The following is a 20,483-nucleotide window of genomic DNA, read 5'->3' as shown; positions in this document are numbered from 1 at the left end:
TACAGCCACGCCCCCTACACCTTTCCTGATTGGGCCAGCTCCTACAGGCAGTGCGCCTTCTTCCGGGTGGAGCAAGATGGCGGCTCCCAAAGGTGCTAACGTGGGCTCCCGCAATAGCAGCACCGGCTCCAAGAGTAAAGAGAGCGGGGATGGGGGCTGGTTTGTTACCCTGGCTATCGCCGTGTCCCTGCTGAAATGCCTTCTCCTTCCGACCTAGTAAGCACCGCAACGTGTCTTTCCCTGCAGGCAATGTACCCTCATCTTCCCCTCAGTTCCCTCATCTTCCCCTCAGTTCCCTCATCCCTCCCTATAGATGTGCGTACAACTTGCCTTCATACCTGCACTGTTACTCCTGGGCTCCTATTGCAAAGCTTTAATGAACTACTGAGAGTGGGAGAGGATGCTGGGAAATGGAGTCCAATAGCCCATAGCTACTAACGCCCAATCAGCAAGCAATAGAACAACAATATTGGCACCCAATGGGCAGGTGTTTCATATGGGCTGCCATCTGGAACCACTAGTGCCCCCTCCCATTTATTATTCAATTGCCCCTAAGTAGAATGGGGCAAAACCCTGCCAATGATCCACCCACTCCCCCAGGATCCCCACCCCCTTAATGTCCCATTGGTTGTACTTTTATGTATCTTAGGGCCCCCCTCTGACAGCAGTACTGGTGGTCTTCTCCTCCCAGGCATTTGATGCCAGAGGGATTCTGGGAGTTGTAGTTGAACAGGGTTGCAGGTTGGCTTTGCATCATGGGGTTTCAGGCCTGGACTGATATAATCAGCCTAATTTGGACAGTGCGGAAATATTTCTGCCCATGTAGCTACTGTCGAATGATGATAGAGGCGCCGAAAGCTAATTGCTAGGAATCTGATTGGCTATAATATCTGCGGTAATTGGGGGTGACCTTATCCTTCTTTTTTTTACAGCCATTCTACAGATTTTGAGGTGCACAGAAACTGGTTGGCAATAACCCACAGCCTGCCTGTATCTAAGTGGTACTATGAGGTAGGTCCATGGTCTAGGTCAGTGATCCCCAACCAGTGGCTCAGGGGCAACATGTTGCTCCCCAACCCCTTGGGTGTTGCTCCCAGTGCCCCCAAACCAGGTAGTTATTTTTGAATTCCTGACTTGGGGGCAAGTTTTGGTTGAATAAAAACAAGATTTCCTACCAAATAAAGCCCCTGTAAGCTGATAGGGTGCATAGAGGCCCCTAATAGCCAATCACAGCCCTTATTTGGCTCCTCCATGAACTTTTATGGTGCTTGTGTTGCTCTCCAAGTCTTTTTACATTTGACTGTGGCTCACGAGTAAGAAAGGTTGGGGACCCCTGGTCTAGGTACACAATGGAATAAATATCCCAGATTCCCAATTCTTCCCAACACTGGTGTATATACAATCTAAGGTCCCTATCGCATTCCCATCAGTCCCTGCCCCAGTGAGCTTACAGTCTAAGGTCCCTATCACATTCCCATCAGCCCCTGCCCCAGTGGAGCTTACAATCTAAGGTCCCTATCACATTCCCATCAGTCCCTGTCCCAGTGAGCTTACAATCTAAGGTCCCTATCACATTCCCATCAGTCCCTGCCCCAGTGAGCTTACAATCTAAGGTCCCTATCACATTCCCATCAGTCCCTGCCCCAGTGAGCTTACAATCTAAGGTCCCTATCACATTCCCATCAGTCCCTGCCCCAGTGGAGCTTACAATCTAAGGTCCCTATCACATTCCCATCAGTCCCTGCCCCAGTGGAGCTTACAATCTAAGGTCCCTATCACATTCCCATCAGTCCCTGCCCCAGTGGAGCTTACAATCTAAGGTCCCTATCCCATTCCCATCAGTCCCTGCCCCAGTGGCGCTTACAATCTAAGGTCCCTATCACATTCCCATCAGTCCCTGCCCCAGTGGAGCTTACAATCTAAGGTCCCTATCACATTCCCATCAGTCCCTGCCCCAGTGGAGCTTACAATCTAAGGTCCCTATCACATTCCCATCAGTCCCTGCCCCAGTGAGCTTACAATCTAAGGTCCCTATCCCATTCCCATCAGTCCCTGCCCCAGTGAGCTTACAATCTAAGGTCCCTATCACATTCCCATCAGTCCCTGCCCCAGTGGAGCTTACAATCTAAGGTCCCTATCACATTCCCATCAGTCCCTGCCCCAGTGGAGCTTACAGTCTAAGGCCCCTATCACTCCCATCCCATTGCCCCCACCGCGTAATGCCAAGCAGCGGGGAGAATGGCGAAGGTGCACGGACTAGGGGTAGGCAGGAGAGGCTGCACCTCTCGTTGCACCCTAGGCAGCTGCCTCTTCTGCCTACCCCTAGTTCCGGCCCTGGCCCCAGTGGGCCCCTGACACCCCAGTCTAACACTGCCCCCTGGTGCTCTGTAATATGATATGGCAGGGTGTCTTGATAGGACATCACATATCACACATTTAGTATTTTCTTTCCTCGGTACACTATTCCTGTGTAAAACATACATTGTCACATCCCTGGACTGCTTGTAATAATGAAATACGCTATTCTTGCTGCCCGCAGGCAACCTCGGAGTGGACATTGGACTACCCCCCTTTCTTTGCATGGTTTGAGCATCTGCTCGCCAAAGTGGCGCAGTACGTTGATCCGGAGATGCTGAAGGTGGAGAATTTAAACTATGCCAGCCAGGAGACCGTCCTCTTCCAGAGGCTTTCTGTTATTATCACAGATATCCTCTTCATCTACGCTGCCAGCCAGTAAGTGCCTTCTCTCCCTCGCTGCCTATTTAATCTGAAGATGGTGCAGTAGCAAAAGTAAAGGGGAACTCAATCCAAGAAAGTTTTTTATACCATCAAAGAAATTATAATTCTAAGCAACTTCCCAATATACATTCTTTCCACATTTTTAATGATTGTACTATTATTTGTAGATTGATTGAAGACGTGGTTCACCTTCAGGTTAACATTTAGTATGTTATAGAATGGCGTGTTCTTAGCAGCTTTTCAATTGGTTTTGCTTTATTATTTTGTATAGTTTCTTCATTATTTGCCTTCTTCATCTGACTCCCTCCAGCTTTCAAATATGGGTCACTGACCTCAGAAGCCACAAAGTATTGCTTTGTGAGGCTACTGTTCTATTAATGTTATTTATCTTTCTATTTAGGCCCTCCTCTGTTCATATTCCTGCCTTTCAAATCACTGCCTGGTTGCTAGGTTAAATTGCACCCTACCAACCAGATAGCTGATGAAATTCCAAACTGGAGAGCTACGGAACAAAACGCTAAATAATTTTGTATTTTTTTTTTGTATTTAATACCAGATAATAAAGACCAATTTTTTTTGTATTTAATACAAGATAATAAAGACCAATTGCAACTTATCTCAGCATAGCATTCTCTATATCATACTAAAAGTCTTTATAAAGGTGAACAACCCCTTTAAAACAATAATTTTTATTAGGAAGCCATTTCTGTCTGGCTTCTTGTATTCTTTGCACTGCTTCTTCTATGTAACAATGTAGCAGAAGCCAGCTGATTTACAGACCTGGAGGAGATCTGTGCTACATTTTTTGCAACCAGAGAGCATAACGGGATTAACATTAGTGTTGGGTAGGTCAATGAAAAATCGATTCATGCCCCCAGGTCCAGACTGGCAATCTGTGGGTTCTGGCAAATGCCAGAGGGGCTGCTGGAAGATGCCATAGACAGTCACCCGTCAGTATGACTTCCCAGATGCACAGTATAGACTCTTTCAGCCTACAGCTCCAGTGGGGGGAGGCAATAGGGTGCCGGAATATTCTAATTTCTGAGCCCGGGTTTATATGTTTCTGTGTTAGCTTGCCCCAAGTGCCCACTGAATGACTCTTATTGCCCGTGTCTCTGCTCACAGATGCTGTAAGTGTGTGAATGGGCGGAAGGATCGCAGGGATCTTATACAGAAGCCGGCCTTTGTCCTGGCGGTGCTGCTGCTATGGAACTTCGGCCTGCTGATTGTGGATCGTATCCTTTCCTTGGGCGAATAGTCATGTTCCACAGGGTCAATGGACACGGAGTAAGAAATGTACCAAGCCTGGGGCTTATTTTCCTAAAAGAATCTCAGATATTCACTTCCAGTACAATGGGTTCCTCTCGGGCATCATGCTCCTCTCCATTGCACGCTTGTATCAGGTAAAGGCCGGAGGAATTGTGCCCACTCTGCCTGCGGCCCTCTGGGGAGGGGGGGTTAAATCCGGATGCACGGTTATACAGAGGCAAACTCTGCACCCCTATTTATTGATACTTTACCACTTTACCTATTACCATGCAGCTTTAAACCCCCAAACATACAGTTATTATTGGTTATTAGTTGTGTGCACATTACTATATGCACATTCATTTTGCTTCTGTAGCGCTAACGAGATACAGTGATCGTCAGCCAGTGCTTTTTATTGTTCCTGCTATTGCAGCACCCAGAAATACCTGCCAAAATAATGTACTAAATAATGTATAAAATAAAGCTGTCATGCACTAATAATCTGTATTATTTAGGAATCAGTCTTTAATTGACATTTTATATTGTATATACAGTATAGTATGACCTTTATATTCTATATATTGTTTACAGTATAGTGTGAGTGGGCCCCTAAGCTCAGGTAAGTGACAGCAGCACAGAGTATGGGCAGGGAATCAGCAGAAAAGAAGATGGGGGGCTACTGGGGCATCTTCCCTGGCACAGATCTTCCCCGGTAAAGGGCTGTGGGGGCAAGTACAAGACCCCAAAACCTAATGTGCAACATTAGCACCCTGCTTCTTTTGTTAGGCTTTAGTTAACCTTTAAATGCAGTTGATTTGTTATTTTCCATACTATAAATATTTCTTGCAGAAGAGAGTTATGGAAAGCGCCTTCCTTTTTGCCGTCCTTCTCAATTTCAAGCACATCTACCTGTACATTGCTCCGGCCTATGGGATGTACATGCTGCGTTCCTACTGTTTCACAGGGAATAATCCAGGTGAATGGAGATGTTGGCCTGTCCCTTTGTCTCATTGCGCTCAACTCACATCCCACAATAAATCCATATTGTTTTCCACAGACGGATCCGTGCGCTGGAGAAGTTTCAGCTGCCTGCGACTCCTCTCTCTCGGCCTGACGGTCTGCTCGGTGTTTGCACTTTCCTTTGGGCCCTTTGTCTACTTGGTACTTTGCCTCTTTCCCTCAGATCTTGGCATCAGTTTTACTGACATGAGTCTTTAGTTTTTAATGATATTGTTTTGTTTCCTAGGGCCAACTCCCTCAGGTGCTGTCTCGGCTTTTCCCTTTCAAACGAGGCCTCTGCCATGCATACTGGGCACCCAATTTCTGGGCACTGTACAACATGGTGGATAAAGCTCTGTCCATTATAGGTACGACTTTATTGACATTGCATTCTGCATTAATATTTTAAATAACCAATAGCATTAAGCTGGCATTATATCCTGCAGTAGGATTCCTTCTGTCCCCAGGGGAACACAAGGGCATCCCTTAAGATTATACTGGAGGGAAGGGGATACAGTGGCCATCTTTGGGCAGCCAACATGCTCTAGTCTCTGCCCTTTAGCTTTTTTAAAAAAATAAAGCCCCCTCCATTGCTAGGCTGCCCACACTGCGAGGGGTCTCCTGGTGTGGGCGGCCATGTTGTTTGCCACGCATGAACATAATGAGCGAGTCTTCCCCACTTACTTGTGGCACTTGCTTATTATGTAAATGTCACAACATGGCTGCCGCACCGGGTGCTCCCTCCTGGTGTGGGCAGCCTAGGACTGGCGGGGGCTGTATTTTTTTAAAAAAGCTAAAGGGCAGAGACGAGAGCATGTTAGGCTGCCCAAAGATGGCCACTGTATCCCCTTCCTTTTTTTTAAAAAAAAGCTGTTGGTTACCCCATCTGGAGTGCAGGCTCTATTAGCCCACACCTTTGGTGGGGGAAAGAGTTTGAAGGTGATAGGTGCCCTTTAACTATTAGTCTAGGGTACAATGGTGGGGTGGGGGCAACATACCTCTGCTGTCACCTACCCCTAGTCCTGGCTCTTGCTTACTTGTCCTTTACATCTGTCCCCCTGCGCTTGTTTGGGGATGAGGGTAGTGCAATGTCCTGGCACTGACTATTAGGATATCTTAAGACAGAAAACCACCTGACCCAGTGGTACATTGTGCATAAAAGTACATGTGAAACTAGAGTTGCCAAAAGCCAGGCAGGGAGCGGGCATGACATCATGGGGCAGAAACAGTGATGTCACAGGGGCAGGGCAATGCAGCCAATCGCTGATCAGCGCATCAATCTAGGAAAGTCCTGCCTGGTTTTCTAAACTAGCAAAACCAAGCAGGCAGTTTTGACCCAGACAGCCCTTCTAAATCCAGACTGTCAGGGTTAGAACCAGACTATATGGAACTTACATCATTTAGTGTGTAGATCCCGCAAACTAAAATGGAGACCTTAGTACTATCCTTCTGCATCATCAACCAAGTATTTGTGCTTGCAGTGAAGGAAAGCATCAGGTAACGTTGCCGTGCAACCCAGCCTGTGCTTGTGTGCATTACAGGTGTGAAGCTGCAGCTGCTGGACCCAGCCACTATCCGTACTGGGACAATGACGAGGGGATTGGTGCAGGAGTTTGAGCACAGTGTTCTTCCCTCAGTTACACCAATGGCAACGCTAGTCTGTACCCTCGTCTCCATACTGGTAAGGGACGGCATGGGGCTGTTATGTAATAATATGGGGCACACTTGGATGGTTACTTTGACAGATCTGTGTGTTTGGAGATATAAAGGTGCCCATATACATTCCCCCACTGCTGTCTGTTGGTCTTTGTATGTGCCCCATTAGAATCAATAACTGATCAGGGGAATATCCTGTAGGCCAAGGAGAATATTTGAGCCCCATATGTAATAATGGACACTAAGTTTGCCCAGGAGCAGTAACCCATTGGAATCAATAAGATGTTTGCTTTTAAACAGGATTCCATAGATCGGTGGTTCTCACACTGGGGCTGGGGCAGTCAGGGTCAGTGGCAGACTCAGGGCTCAGTTGCTGCTGGTTCTGTAGGTTCTAGATCTGCATAAACATACACTTTAGTTAGCACAGAGGGAAAGTCCAGGTGTAGCCAGGGGACAGCAGCATCGGTAACGGTTAAAGCTGGAGACTAAAGGGCTACATTTATACACATTTGTGTATACAAAATCTTCCCGTTTGGGCACTGCCATCATCCTGTCCTCCTATGATCGTGGCATAGTTCCACATACTCAGATATTTAGTGCTTATTGTACTCTATTCTGTGCCCCCCCCCAGCCCTCTGTGCTCCGACTATGGCGCAAGCCTCAAGGACCCACTGGTTTCCTTCGCTGCCTAATCCTTTGCGCACTGGGATCCTTCATGTTCGGTTGGCACGTGCATGAGAAAGCCATCCTCCTGGCAATCCTCCCACTAAGGTAAGGGGTATTGGCACTAAATTTATTTAATGTCATTCTGATAAAAAAATCATGGTTTTCCTTGGGGGGCAGATATAGTAATCAGGAGCCATGTACAATGTTCAGTTATTTGTCTTAGTTTATAGTAAATACTTTAAGGTCCTGCGAGCTGCCATTTATCACATTAGCTCCGCCCCCTTACCAGCTTAAGCTATAGACATAGGTTGAAGGTTTTGACTGTACCATAGCAAGGAAGGGGGGAAGGGAAAATATTATGTACAAATATTGTAACATTGCTTTCCTTATACATCAGTGTGGCAGCTCCTACTCCTATATATGACTGCACAATATAAGGAGAGATAAGCCGAGCTTTCATACTGTACTGCAAACCAAAGTGCCATTGTGGGTATCAGAATAATGCCAGCGTAAAGAATATTCTAACTGGCACAGATTTGATTTCTTTAATAATGTATTGCCCAGCTTTCCACATGATATATTTCCTTTATGAATAATAGATGCTGGAAGATTAGGACTCTGCTAATGCTGAAATGTTTATTTGTTTAACTTGGCAGCATCTTGTCTGTGACCAGTGCAAAGGATGCTGGGATATTTTTGGTCCTGGCCACGACGGGCCACTTCTCGCTTTTCCCTCTGCTCTTCACAGCGCCAGGTATGAACGTCTGTGCCTAATGGGTGCAATGCAGTCTGTCAGCAGTAACATCAGCTGCTATTCCCTCAGTAACGAGAGATCAGGGGTACCCCTGGAACTTTAGCAGGGTGACTGTTACCCCAATGTTTCTATATATCTGTAACCTTGTTATGGGCTAAGGGGGCCCAGCCTGAAGGCCAGTTAGGGGGGGATTTAGGGTGAGTGCTTATTTGTGCCCTGGGTACCCCTGGAACTATAGCGGGGTGACTGTTACCCCAATGTTTCTATATATCTGTAACCTTGTTATGGGCTAAGGGGGCCCAGCCTGAAGGCCAGTTAGGGGGGATTTGGGGTGAGTGCTTATTTGTGCCCTGGGTACCCCTGGAACTATAGCGGGGTGACTGTTACCCCAATGTTTCTATATATCTGTAACCTTGTTATGGGCTAAAGGGGCCCAGCCTGAAGGCCAGTTAGGGGGGGATTTGGGGTGAGTGCTTATTTGTGCCCTGGGTACCCCTGGAACTATAGCAGGGTGACTGTTACCCCAATGTTTCTATATATCTGTAACCTTGTTATGGGCTAAAGGGGCCCAGCCTGAAGGCCAGTTAGGGGGGGATTTGGGGTGAGTGCTTATTTGTGCCCTGGGTACCCCTGGAACTATAGCGGGGTGACTGTTACCCCAATGTTTCTATATATCTGTAACCTTGTTATGGGCTAAGGGGGCCCAGCCTGAAGGCCAGTTAGGGGGGGATTTGGGGTGAGTGCTTATTTGTGCCCTGGGTACCCCTGGAACTATAGCAGGGTGACTGTTACCCCAATGTTTCTATATATCTGTAACCTTGTTATGGGCTAAGGGGGCCCAGCCTGAAGGCCAGTTTGGGGGGGATTTGGGGTGAGTGCTTATTTATGCCCTGGGTACCCCTGGAACTATAGCAGGGTGACTGTTACCCCAATGTTTCTATATATCTGTAACCTTGTTATGGGCTAAGGGGGCCCAGCCTGAAGGCCAGTTAGGGGGGGATTTGGGGTGAGGGCTTATTTGTGCCCTGGGTACCCCTGGAACTATAGTGGGGTGACTGTTACCCCAATGTTTCTATATATCTGTAACCTTGTTACGGGCTAAGGGGGCCCAGCCTGAAGGCCAGTTAGGGGGAGATTTGGGGTGAGGGCTTATTTGTGCCCTGGGTACCCCTGGAACTATAGCAGGGTGACTGTTACCCCAATGTTTCTATATATCTGTAACCTTGTTATGGGCTAAGGGGGCCCAGCCTGAAGGCCAGTTAGGGGGGATTTGGGGTGAGTGCTTATTTGTGCCCTGGGTACCCCTGGAACTATAGCAGGGTGACTGTTACCTCCAAAGTTTTTACATATCTGTAACTTTATGGATAAGTGGGAAGTGGATGAGCCAATAAGGGTGATATAAACCCAATAAATAGCACAACAATGGCAGAGGGGGGGAAAAGACTGACATTTTGTAACCACTCTTTTTTTTTTTTCCCCCAGAACTGCCCATTAAGGTGCTGCTGATGTTGATCTTCACTGTATTTAGTGTCTCGGCCCTGAGAGCCATGTTTCAGTAAGTATACACTTGTCTGTGTATCTGAAGCAAAACAAATAAAATCTTTATAGTTTTAAAAGATATAAATAGAAAAATGGCACCTATGACCTTGTAGGTTATGGCACCCTTGGCATTTAGATTGCTGCTAAGTGACCAGACTGCAATGCCCACTTCCTGCCACTGATCACTTCCTGCCTATATACAGTATACTTATATACGCCTGTTGTTTCCTTTCAGAAGAGAGAGGGCGCTGCTGAGCTGGGTGGAAACCCTATACCTGTGCGGGTTGGTGCCCCTGGGGGCCTTCTGTGAAGTTGTGTACCCTCTGACCTCCTGGCACCAACAGCTCCCGTTTGTGCCCCTGCTCCTCTCCTCTGGGTACTGCGCCCTGGGGGTTACCTACTCTTGGGCCAGACTTTACATTTCAGCGCTTTCTGACTTGCCATCCGCCAAGCAAAAGAAGAACCAATAAAAAGACTTGAATTCTCAGAAAGCCGAGCCACTCAGGGTGGGCACTTTGTACCCTTTTATACACGCAATATTGTTACATTCCATATTTTTTTTCCGAATAAAATATTTTTGTTGTAAAAACAATTCGTTTCCGTATCTCGCTGATCAGTGAATCGATTTGATTAGAAATAGGAGACACAGCATTTAATGATCTGGAAATTGTAATAATGTAATAATCTGGTTTGGAACAGTTCCCTAAGCCCCACCCCCTGTTCCCCTGCTGATTGGCTGACTACTTTGTGACTCAAATAAACTCTAACAGTAGTCGCCTGTCCTCAGTCTGCCTTCAGCCTGCCTCCTCCCAATCCCACAATTCCCTGCTGCACACGTGATGTCAATAAGGAAAGGAACATCCCAGTGCAATGCATTGTGGGTTATGTAGTTCCTGCATGCTGTCTGTAAGCTGGGGAGAAGTTGTTACAATCTGTAACATCAGTGTTTTAGTCCCTCCTCCCCTGCCAGGATTTCAAATGATGCAGAAAGAGTAGAACTGTTTTGCAGCTGGATTTCAGCATATAAACATGGGATTTATTCCTACTGTTTGAAGGAACAGATTACAGGGATAGGGATATTAGGGGTTACTGGGTTGTGTGGGGCTCTTTACAAATTTTGGTTTGGAAGCCGGAGTTCCCCTTCAATCTGAATTCTCATACCTCTCCCAGTCTGGCCGTGGGCCCCACATTCATTTCTATCCGGCAGTATTAATTACCTGATACCTAGGAATGTGTAACGCCCAAGGTGTGCAGCAGCAGGTATCTCCCACGGGTGGGACCGGCACTGACTGGGTCAGGCCCATTATTACCAGAAAATATTTCAGCACTGGGTGATCTCACCCACATTCCTCACTCATGCTGAGGGGTAGCCGAATCATGTTTAACTAGAACTCTCACTTGCTTTTATGCAGGTTCCATTGCTGTTAGGGAAAATAATCTGTGGTGGGGGGTGGCAGGTGTAAAATCTCTGCAGCCCCCCAGTCAGGCGTGTTCCTTACAATATCCTCCTTTTTATAAGTACAGGTATCGGACCCCTTATCCGGAAACCCATTATCCAGAAAGCTCCGAATTACGGAAAGCCCGTCTCCCATAGACTCCATTTTAATCAAATAATTCAGAATTTTAAAACTGATTTCCTTTTTCTATGTAGAAATAAAACAGTACCTGTAATTGATCCCAACTAAGATATAAATAATCCTTATTGGATGCAAAACAATCCTATTGGGTTTAATTAATGTTTTACTGATTTTTTAGTAGACTTAAGGTATGGAGATCCAAATTACGGAAAGACCCCTTATCCGGAATACCCTTGGTCCCGAGCATTCTGGATAATGGGTCCTATACCTGTACTATATTCCTATAGAAATTACATTACCAATGTAATAAGATAAGCAATGTAGCAGCCCCAGCTATAAGTGCACATGTGTAGTGGAATGTTCTATGCACACAATTATATCCTTATAACCCCAAATGTAATAAAAAAAATCAAGTTTTCTAAGTTATCAGTTATTGTACAGCGCTGCGGAATATGTTGGTGCTGTATAAATAAATGATAATAATAGTAAGTTTGCCCAGGAGCAGTAGCCCATAGCAGCCAACACGATTTTGCCTACTGATTGGTTGCTATGGGTTACTGCTCCTGGGCAAAAAATAAAATAGGTATCATGCAGACAAGTATGTATTTCTCTGCATTTTACTGGCTATGACCTGCAATAATTAAGGTAAAATTATAAAGTCAGGGTCGGACTGACCCACCGGGACGCTGGAAAAATTCCCTGTAATCCTGCTAAACCTCCACTTGGGTGGACATGATGTTTTGCTGGGGAGTGTTTTTGATTGTTGCTAAGAGACTTTGTGTATTTACTTGTGGGCTGAAGTCACGGGAAGATGACTGTGGGCCCCAATCAGCAGGCGCCTCCTGTTCCGAAGCTAAGGTCGGTATGTGCCTGGGCCCACAAAATAAACACCGCACCTACCCGTGAGATTAGGCAGCAGGCGTGAGAGCTTTATCTCATTCCCACCCCATAGGGATTCCCTGTACCTCTGCCCCATACAACTCGCACTTAGTCGTAGCTGCAGGGCCAGGACTAGGGGTAGGTACATTCCTAGGGTGCAGTGGGGGGGGGGTGCTAGGTCCCAACGCACACCGAGACACCCCAGGGCTGCTACTCTAGGTATGTGCCCTGTTATACCCATATAGAAAATATGGCCCTACTGTTTTTATGGTTACTTTCCTACTTAATACTGTGCAGCAGAAATTTCCAGATTGCCATCTTAGCCACAAAGCATATTCGGAACGTTGAACTTTAAAAGTGTGATTGACCATTAAGATAAAAAGGAACTCCACCCAAACACAACTTTACCTATTCCTAGCAACTTTGCAACTGGTCTTCATTATTTTTTATTATAGTTTTTGAGTTATTTTACTTCCTCTTCTACATCTTTCCAGCTTTAAAATGGGGGTCACTGACCCCAGTGGTCAAAAAAAACTATTGCTCTGTGAGGCTACAATTTTATAACCATTGTTACTTTTTATTCCTTACCTTTCTATTCAGGCACTCTCCTGTTTATTTTTCAGTCTCTCTTTCAAACCACTGCCTGGTTGCTAAGGTAAACAAGACCCTAGCAACCAGATAGCCGCTTCAAAACCAGAGAGCTGCTAAACAAAAAACTAATAACAAAAAAAAAAGACAAAAAATAAAAACCAACTGCAAATTGTCTCGGAATATCATTGCCTAAATCAGGGGTGGGCAAACTTTTTGGGTCACGGGCCACATTTACTTACCCCCGGACCGGGCCAGAGCGGGCAGGCCCAGGCCAGTGTTACGCCCCCTTCGTCTCTTTAACTCCGGCCCGCCAATGACACCAAGTCTCGCGTGATGAGACTTGGCGTCGTCGGCGGGCCAGATTAAAAAGGCCAAGGGGCGGGATGTGGCCCGTGGGCCGTAGTTTGCCCACCCCTGGCCTAAATCATACTAAAAGTTAATGTATAGATATACAACCCCTTAAATGCTCAGTTAACTGCACTACCCTACACCCACTGATCCGTGTAATCGATTCTACAACACAGGCATGCAAACTCTGCTTCACTGGCTGATGCCAGACTACAGCTCCCAGCATCCCCTGTTGATGAGTAATTATCTCTCCATTGTAATTTGCCATTTAAAAGGGAGAATTTGTTTCCTGTTCCTTCAACATGGCAGTGGGCAAGGCTATGTGGAAGGAACAGGAAACCAAAATCTTGGTAAGCCATGTGACCTGTGCTCTGATAAACTTCAGTCACACTTTACTGTTGCGCTGCAAGTTGGAGTGATATCCCCCCCCTCACCCCCAGCAGCCAATCAGCAGAACAATGGGAAGGGAGCAAGATAGCAGCTCCCAGTAGGTATCAGAATAGCACTCAATAGTAAGAAACCCAAGTCCGGCTTGGGACTCCTCCAGTTACATGGGAGTAGGAGAAACAAAAGGTTAGCTGAAAGCAGTTCTAATGTGTAGCGCTGGCTGAAAGCTCAGACTCAGGCACACTTTACTGCTGCGCTGCAAGTTGGAGTGATATCCCCCCCCCTCCCCCCCACAACCAATCAGCAGAACAATGGGAAGGGAGCAAGATAGCAGCTCCCAGTAGGTATCAGAATAGCACTCAATAGTAAGAAATCCAAGTCCGGCTTGGGACTCCTCCAGTTACATGGGAGTAGGAGAAACAATAGGTTAGCTGAAAGCAGTTCTAATGTGTAGCGCTGGCTGAAAGCTCAGACTCAGGCACACTTTACTGCTGCGCTGCAAGTTGGAGTGATATCCTGCCCCCCCTCCCAGCAGCCGATCAGCAGAACAATGGGAAGGGAGCAAGATAGCAGCTCCCAGTAGGTATCAGAATAGCACTCAATAGTAAGAAATCCAAGTCCGGCTTGGGACTCCTCCAGTTACATGGGAGTAGGAGAAACAATAGGTTAGCTGAAAGCAGTTCTAATGTGTAGCGCTGGCTGAAAGCTCAGACTCAGGCACAATGCACTGAGATGGCGCCTACACACCAATATTACAGCTACAAATACATTTGTTGGTTCAAGAATACAATGTTAAATGGCAGAGGGAATTATTTGCTTATGTAAACAGTGTCATTTAGAAATAAAAAGTACTCTGAACAATCAGAATATCCAAGGCTATTGTGATACTAATATCTACAGTTAGTATTACTGGTTGTATATATATAGTTTATGTATGTGAGTGTATAGATTGGTTAGTATAGGTTGTGTGCTGGGTTTACTCGGATGGGTTGAACTTGATGGACAATGGTCTTTTTTCAACCCTATGTAACTATGTAACTATGTAACTATGTAACTATCATGACAGTATCCCTTTAAAAAATGATTGTTTACAGAAGCGTGAGTGTGCCCTGGCCCAGAACACCTGGGTGAGTGTGTAAATCTCACAGCACTTCCGCTGGGAGTCAGACACTCCCCCTACTACACCTGTTAGACTGGGAGGATCAGGAGGGAGGGGAGACTGGGTAGAAAATCCTGCTGTAGCTGAAGGGAGGGATTTTGTTCCCTTCCCAAGAGCGGCTGTGTGTTTCCTGGCAGTGCCCGGCAGAGAGGGGGGAACCTGCCAACATGAGTGTCTCTGGGAAACAGCTGAGCAGCAGTCCGCAGGGTGTAAGTATCCATCTCGGCGGTGTCTGTTTTCTCTCATATATGTTGCTGGAAGGGGGTGAGTTGCATTGACAGTCTAACGTGTGCCCAGGGCTTATACCAGATCAATACAATTCCTATTAAAAACACACACAGGCAGGGGGGGAGGCATAAGATTGTGCCCCATTAATTAGCTGATCTACCAGTCACCACTTCACTGGATATACTGTGCTGGGTTAATTGGCAATTCATTTAGAAGCATGCCGCAGACTGCAAAGATTTCTGTGCAGCCAGTTGCATTTATATTATTATGTGATTTTTTTTTTTAATAAATCAGCATCTATACCCAGTCTCAATGAGACTTTCTGTCCGTGCCAGATACTAATTTTAAATTCCAGTCCGTCGTTATAGGCAAGTGACGTCATGGGGAAGACAGATATATTTTCCTTATTGCCTGGCTTGCCACACTCCTTTCATTCCAACCCACACTGCCTTCCTCTGTGGCTGCAAACAGGTTTAAAATCATTTTAAAGGGCTAATTTACCTTTAAATTAACTTTTTAGTATGATGTAGACAGGGATACTCTGCAGTTGGTCTTCAGTTTTTTATGGTTATGAATGATTTAGCTATTTCTTTAGCAGCTTTCCAGCACTGAATTTTAAGTGGCTGTCTAGTTGTTAGGGGCCAATTTAACCTAGCAACCAGCCAGTGGTTTGAATCAGAGAGTGGAAGATGAACAGGAGAGGACCTAAATAAAAAAAGAAGTAATGAAAAAAACAATAAAGTTGTAGCCGTTAACATTTAGGGGTTTTTTTTGGCTGTCAAGGTTGGTGACCCCCTATTTGAAAGCTGGGAGGTATAGGGAAACTATACTCTGACTGCATCTTTCAGCTATGGAGAAGAACCCAACCGTGGCCTAAATGGCCCTTCTCCCCTGGCTGAAAACCTTCATGTTCCACGTACCATAGGCCCTAGGTTGCATTAACGGCAAATACTGCACCTATAGGGATTTATATCTCTATGAATGGCAACTATGACTGCTGTGGAAGGGTAACCTCAACCAAAGACTCCAACAAAAGAAACCAGTGCCCAACTGGGGTGCTACGGGCTCAACAAAAACCTTAGACCAAAGACCTCTCCTATCTTTCCTCTTTTCTTCTTTGCCTTCTCTGATCTACTAGTCTCTTAATACACCATGATCTATACTTCTCTCCATTCCTACTCTTTGGTCTCATATAGAAATATTATGGTATGGTCATTAAAGGCCAAATGGTTGGGTCCAAATTAATGGCTGGGAGCCACAGGGCCCATTAACTCATGGGCCCCCCTGGGATTGTTCCTGGTATCCCAGGGGGCCAGTGTGGCACTGGGTGAAGCAGTTGGATGGCAGAAGTGAGTGATTTACTAGCATGTTGTTCCCCGGAAAGAGAAACCCTGGGTTGACCAATTGCTAGATATCACCCAGTGTGCCATCACCCTTTCAAGCTGGCCATTCCTGGGCAACTTTAAAGGCATTGTTGACCTTTAAATTAACTTTTAGTAGGATAAAGAGAATGCAAATGCTATGCAATTGGTCTACATTTTGTATTTGCGGTTTGTGTATTATTTAGCTTTTTGAAAATAAGACAGGAAAATGAATAGAGGAGGGCCTAAAGAGAAAGATAAGTAATACAAATTAACAATAAAAATAAAAATTGTAGCCTCACAGGGCAATGGTTTATGGCTGCCGGGGTCAGTGACCCCCATTTAAAAGCTGGAAATAGTCAGAAGAAGAAAACAAATAATTCAAAAATAATACAAAATGAAAGAAAGAAAATGAAGGCCAATTGAAAAGTTGCTAAGAATAGGCCATTCTATAACATAGTAAAAGATAACCTGAATGGGAACCACTCCTATAAGCTGCCGATTCGGGTCCTTCAGACGGATTCAGTAGCTTATCTGCTTGTGTATTAGGCCCTCTGATATTCTCCCTTTACAAAAATTGGGCCAAATCTCATTCGGACAGGCTTGATTTTCCCATCGGATCAAGAACTGCATTGGCTCATTGATCTGGTCCTTGCTCCAATGGCTTGTATCCCCTTCATTGTAATGCAATTGTTTGGCCAAAGGGCAAAGATGTTACAGTGTATGGCCACCTTAAGGGTGAAGACACACAATCACCTTGAATTGTAAAAAGTATAAGTCCCTGCGACTAATCCCCCGTGCAGTTTCGCTACGCAGATTAGTTGCTGCGACTTTTTAAAAAGTTGCGGAGACTAAATGCTGCGTGTCTCTTCGCCCTTAGGCACGCCTTTCAGCAGGTAGGCCAGGTGTCTCTCTTATCTTCTGGAACATTCTTTGCTTCTGTGCTGGGGCCATAAAGATAACATTAAGGCACTGGAGCTTTCCATGTGAAAGTTTAGGGTGGGGTGCAATTAGTACGGAACTGGCAGTTGTTGCATCTCTTTGCGCTGCAGAGTAATGGTGGTTTAAATGAGGCGCTTAGCTATTCATACTCAGTTGACTGTGCAAAGGGTAAATATTCCCACTGGAGAGAATTTTTTCCGACATCAGAATTCTGCATAATTTCAAAACCAAGAAAGGTTATTTGCTGAGCGTCCACATGTTCTCGGGAGGCCTAGGAAAACCAGTCCCTGCAGGATGTGACAATTGCTTACAGCCGGGTCCGTCTGGCCTGCAGGGATATGGTTGGTTTCGGGCCTTTGTAACGGTGCCAGGCAGATGGAGCTCATGCGTGCCGGCAGCACTGGGCTCTCTACTTGTTCTCTCAGAGCAAATATATTATCAGCAAATACGGCTTCCAAGGGATCTGCTCTGTGCAGGGAAGGGATGATCCAGGATACAGCTGTACACACGCGAGGGCAATTACTTGGAAGGGAAATGGGATCCCCCCAACCTTTGTGTTAGTTACTAACAGCCTGAGGAACTGCATAGTGCGTAGGGATACCAGCTCACCCCACACAACTAACACGCATGCTTCATGGCTAATTAGAAATGATAGACTGCAGTCTTAGCCATGCAGGATGCAGTTTAATATGCAACCAGTTTTAGGATAAGCTGTAACGTACATGTAAGGTTCCCTATATCCACTCCATCTGGCTGCTTCCTACATCTACAGTCTGTGGCCCTGGCTAGGACTCTAATTAAGCATGAACTTTCTGCTCGGAACGAAATACTCCCTACTACATACTTTTATGTGAACTAATGCCACTCCAGCACTCATTATTCTGGGTATTAGTGTGGTGCGTATATTTCCTAGATACCTGGCAGGGAGTCTTAGTTCCATCTCTAAAACTCATAGACTAGTTTCTACTAGATCCTATCTGCAAAATGTTTTTTTTTTTTCCCACTGCTACTATAGGCATCATCTCTCCCTACTATACCTGCTATCCCACAGCCCCAGTCCCTTCCCAGAGGCTATTATCCCCCCACTGCTACTATAGGCACCATCTCTCCCTACTATACCTGCTATCCCACAGCCCCAGTCCCTTCCCAGAGGCTATTATCCCACTGCTACTATAGGCACCATCTCTCCCTACTATACCTGCTATCCCACAGCCCCAGTCCCTTCCCAGAGGCTATTATCCCCCCACTGCTACTATAGGCACCATCTCTCCCTACTATACCTGCTATCCCACAGCCCCAGTCCCTTCCCAGAGGCTATTATCCCACTGCTACTATAGGCTACAATCTCTCTCCTATATCTGATCTATCCCATTGTAACCACAACTGCTGCCCTTCGTATGCCCAAGATGTATTAGGCAACATTATATTCCTCACTTAAGAAGTAAAAATATAAAATAATTGTGGGCCCTTACAGTAATTAAATGGACAGATTTGTTCTGATATTCTTTTCTTTACCTTGTAGCTGTCTCCGATTGTGCAGTTAAATATTGGTGGAGAGATCTACACAACAACGCTAAATACGTTAAAAAGATGCTCAGGATCAAAGCTCTATGACTTGTTCAATGGGCAGCCAAAACTTCGAACCGACTCGGAGGGCAGGTTTTTCATTGACAGAGACGGGAAACACTTCAGATACATCCTGGAATACCTAAGGACCAACCAGGTTCCTACTGAGTGTGTCAAGGAGGTGTACAAAGAGGCTCTGTTTTACGACATTGAGCCCCTGGTGAAGATATTGGAGGAGTCTCCGGTGATCTTTGGAGAGATTGTTGGAAGGAAGCAGTTCTTGGCCCGTGTGCCCAACTACAGCGAGAACATTGAGGTGATGATCCGCATTGCTAGGGCCGAGGTGGTGGCATCTCGGTACTCCAACGTCATTGTTTGTGTTGCTAGGACAGAGGATGATGTAGGCAAGTGCCATGATGCTTTCAATTCACTGCATATGGACAAGGAATCCGTTGTAAAATTTGGGCCCTGGAAAGCCTCCCCAGGGATCACCGATCTTTTGGACTGTATTAAAGCAGACATTCAGCAGAAGGGGTACAGTGTCACATACATGACTTACGTAGCAGACAAAGGGTTCCTTTCCAAGTCCTATGACTACTTCTATAAATTTGTTTTCACATGGTGGTAACAACAATACAGGCAAATCTACAGATCTGGGCCAAAACTGGGTTCCCTTCGATAACTTTTTGGCAAAAAACTAACTGAATCCGAAGTTGGTGCTTCATTTTAATCCAGATATACAGAGTCTAGTGTTGTGGTTTTATACATATAAATATTGATGCAAAAGCTATGAAAGTAATGAAGGAAAGAACTAGGGGAATAATCAAAGGTGTCACACAGTATAAGTTATGGTAATAAACTTCAAATATCTGTCCTTGTGTCTTTCTTGTATTTCTGAAATCTGGTGTTGCTGTTCCTTGTGTAGGAAATATTATCTCCAAATATACAATATATTTATGTTGTTTACTAAAGACAGACCCTCAAGGCAACAGTTTTTATTCTGTTTAGTTGACTGTTATTTGTCTCTGTACTCTGATTTAATGCCATCTTAGAAATAATGTGTTTTTAGACTTTGACTTAGAAACCACCAGGCTCGAGTCCACATCTCCAGGCTGCAATGGGAACCAGCCTGCGCTGTGTGCTATTAGCATTATCTTTCTCTCTCAATGTAATTGGCAGTTATTTTGTAATACCCTACAAATACCTCCCTTCCCTGACTCTCTCCGATGATGGATTACAAATTATAAGACCAGACCCCGCGCATTTCCCCACCTCCTCCACCCATTTCTCCACCTCCTCCACCAATTTTCCCACCCCTGCATGCTCTTCCAACCCAAAGGCTGGTATAATAGTATGTTATTAAACTACAACTTCAAGCTTTCTAGTGATAATCAAGTTTAGCAGACAGTGTCGGACTGGGACCCCAGGGCCCACCAGAAAACCTTAGACCACAGACCCACTTGCCAAACTATTTTTTCTTCTTTCCTCACCCAACCTCTTTATTCTCCTAGTCTCTTTTATTTACATGCTAGCATCTATTCTTCCATCTATTTCTCCTCTCTATCTTCTCATTCATGAAGAGGGAATGGCCATGAAGTAGGCCAAATTGTTAGGAGCAGGAGGGCCCACTGACCCCTGGGCCCACCGAGAGTTTTCCTGGTATCCTGATTGGCCAGTCCAACACTGTTAGCAGACATTAAAGGTACCACAAATCTCTCCTACCCTAAAACCCTGCTAATAGTTATATAATCACAATGAGACAATTAAAGGAGAATAAAAGGTAAAAACTAAGCTAAGTAGGCTTTATCAGAAAAGTCTATGTAAATACAGCCATAAGCTGCACT

At 45.5% G+C, this 20,483-nt stretch overlaps 2 protein-coding genes across 4 annotated transcripts; both read left to right on the top strand.

Moving 5' to 3' along the window:
* alg8 (ALG8, alpha-1,3-glucosyltransferase) lies at positions 1-10,193 on the top strand. Of its 2 annotated transcripts, none has more exons than XM_012956885.3 (13): positions 1-216; positions 933-1,011; positions 2,540-2,733; positions 3,865-3,974; positions 4,075-4,142; positions 4,837-4,963; positions 5,045-5,148; positions 5,234-5,354; positions 6,528-6,667; positions 7,274-7,413; positions 7,965-8,062; positions 9,545-9,621; positions 9,840-10,193. In XM_012956885.3, exons 1-12 carry the CDS (start codon positions 77-79, stop codon positions 9,619-9,621), a joined length of 1,398 nt encoding a protein of 465 aa, XP_012812339.2. In that variant the 5' UTR covers positions 1-76; the 3' UTR covers positions 9,840-10,193.
* A 3,116-nt stretch (positions 10,194-13,309) lies between these two features.
* kctd14 (potassium channel tetramerization domain containing 14) lies at positions 13,310-19,517 on the top strand. 2 transcript variants are annotated; one of them, XM_012958037.3, is made up of 2 exons: positions 13,310-13,346; positions 18,596-19,517. In XM_012958037.3, exons 1-2 carry the CDS (start codon positions 13,317-13,319, stop codon positions 19,265-19,267), a joined length of 702 nt encoding a protein of 233 aa, XP_012813491.1. In that variant the 5' UTR covers positions 13,310-13,316; the 3' UTR covers positions 19,268-19,517. The 2 variants fall into 2 exon arrangements, with proteins under 2 accessions (XP_012813491.1, XP_002936600.1); XM_002936554.5 differs by lacking the exon at positions 13,310-13,346 and adding an exon at positions 14,544-14,751.
* Positions 19,518-20,483: the final 966 nt, after the last annotated feature.

This window comes from Xenopus tropicalis, chromosome 2, assembly GCF_000004195.4.
Source record: "Xenopus tropicalis strain Nigerian chromosome 2, UCB_Xtro_10.0, whole genome shotgun sequence".
NCBI classification, from domain to species: Eukaryota; Metazoa; Chordata; class Amphibia; order Anura; family Pipidae; genus Xenopus; species Xenopus tropicalis.
This window is presented reverse-complemented; position numbering and strand designations above follow the sequence as displayed.

Coding starts and splice junctions, on each gene's coding strand:
- alg8 (XM_012956885.3), top strand. CDS start 77: ATGGCGGCTCCCAAAGGTGCTAACGTGGGCTCCCGCAATAGCAGCACC. Junction 217..932: donor TGCCTTCTCCTTCCGACCTA/GTAAGCACCGCA, acceptor TTTTTTTTACAG/CCATTCTACAGATTTTGAGG. Junction 5,149..5,233: donor TTGGGCCCTTTGTCTACTTG/GTACTTTGCCTC, acceptor TTTGTTTCCTAG/GGCCAACTCCCTCAGGTGCT.
- kctd14 (XM_002936554.5), top strand. CDS start 14,710: ATGAGTGTCTCTGGGAAACAGCTGAGCAGCAGTCCGCAGGGT. Junction 14,752..18,595: donor TGAGCAGCAGTCCGCAGGGT/GTAAGTATCCAT, acceptor TTTACCTTGTAG/CTGTCTCCGATTGTGCAGTT.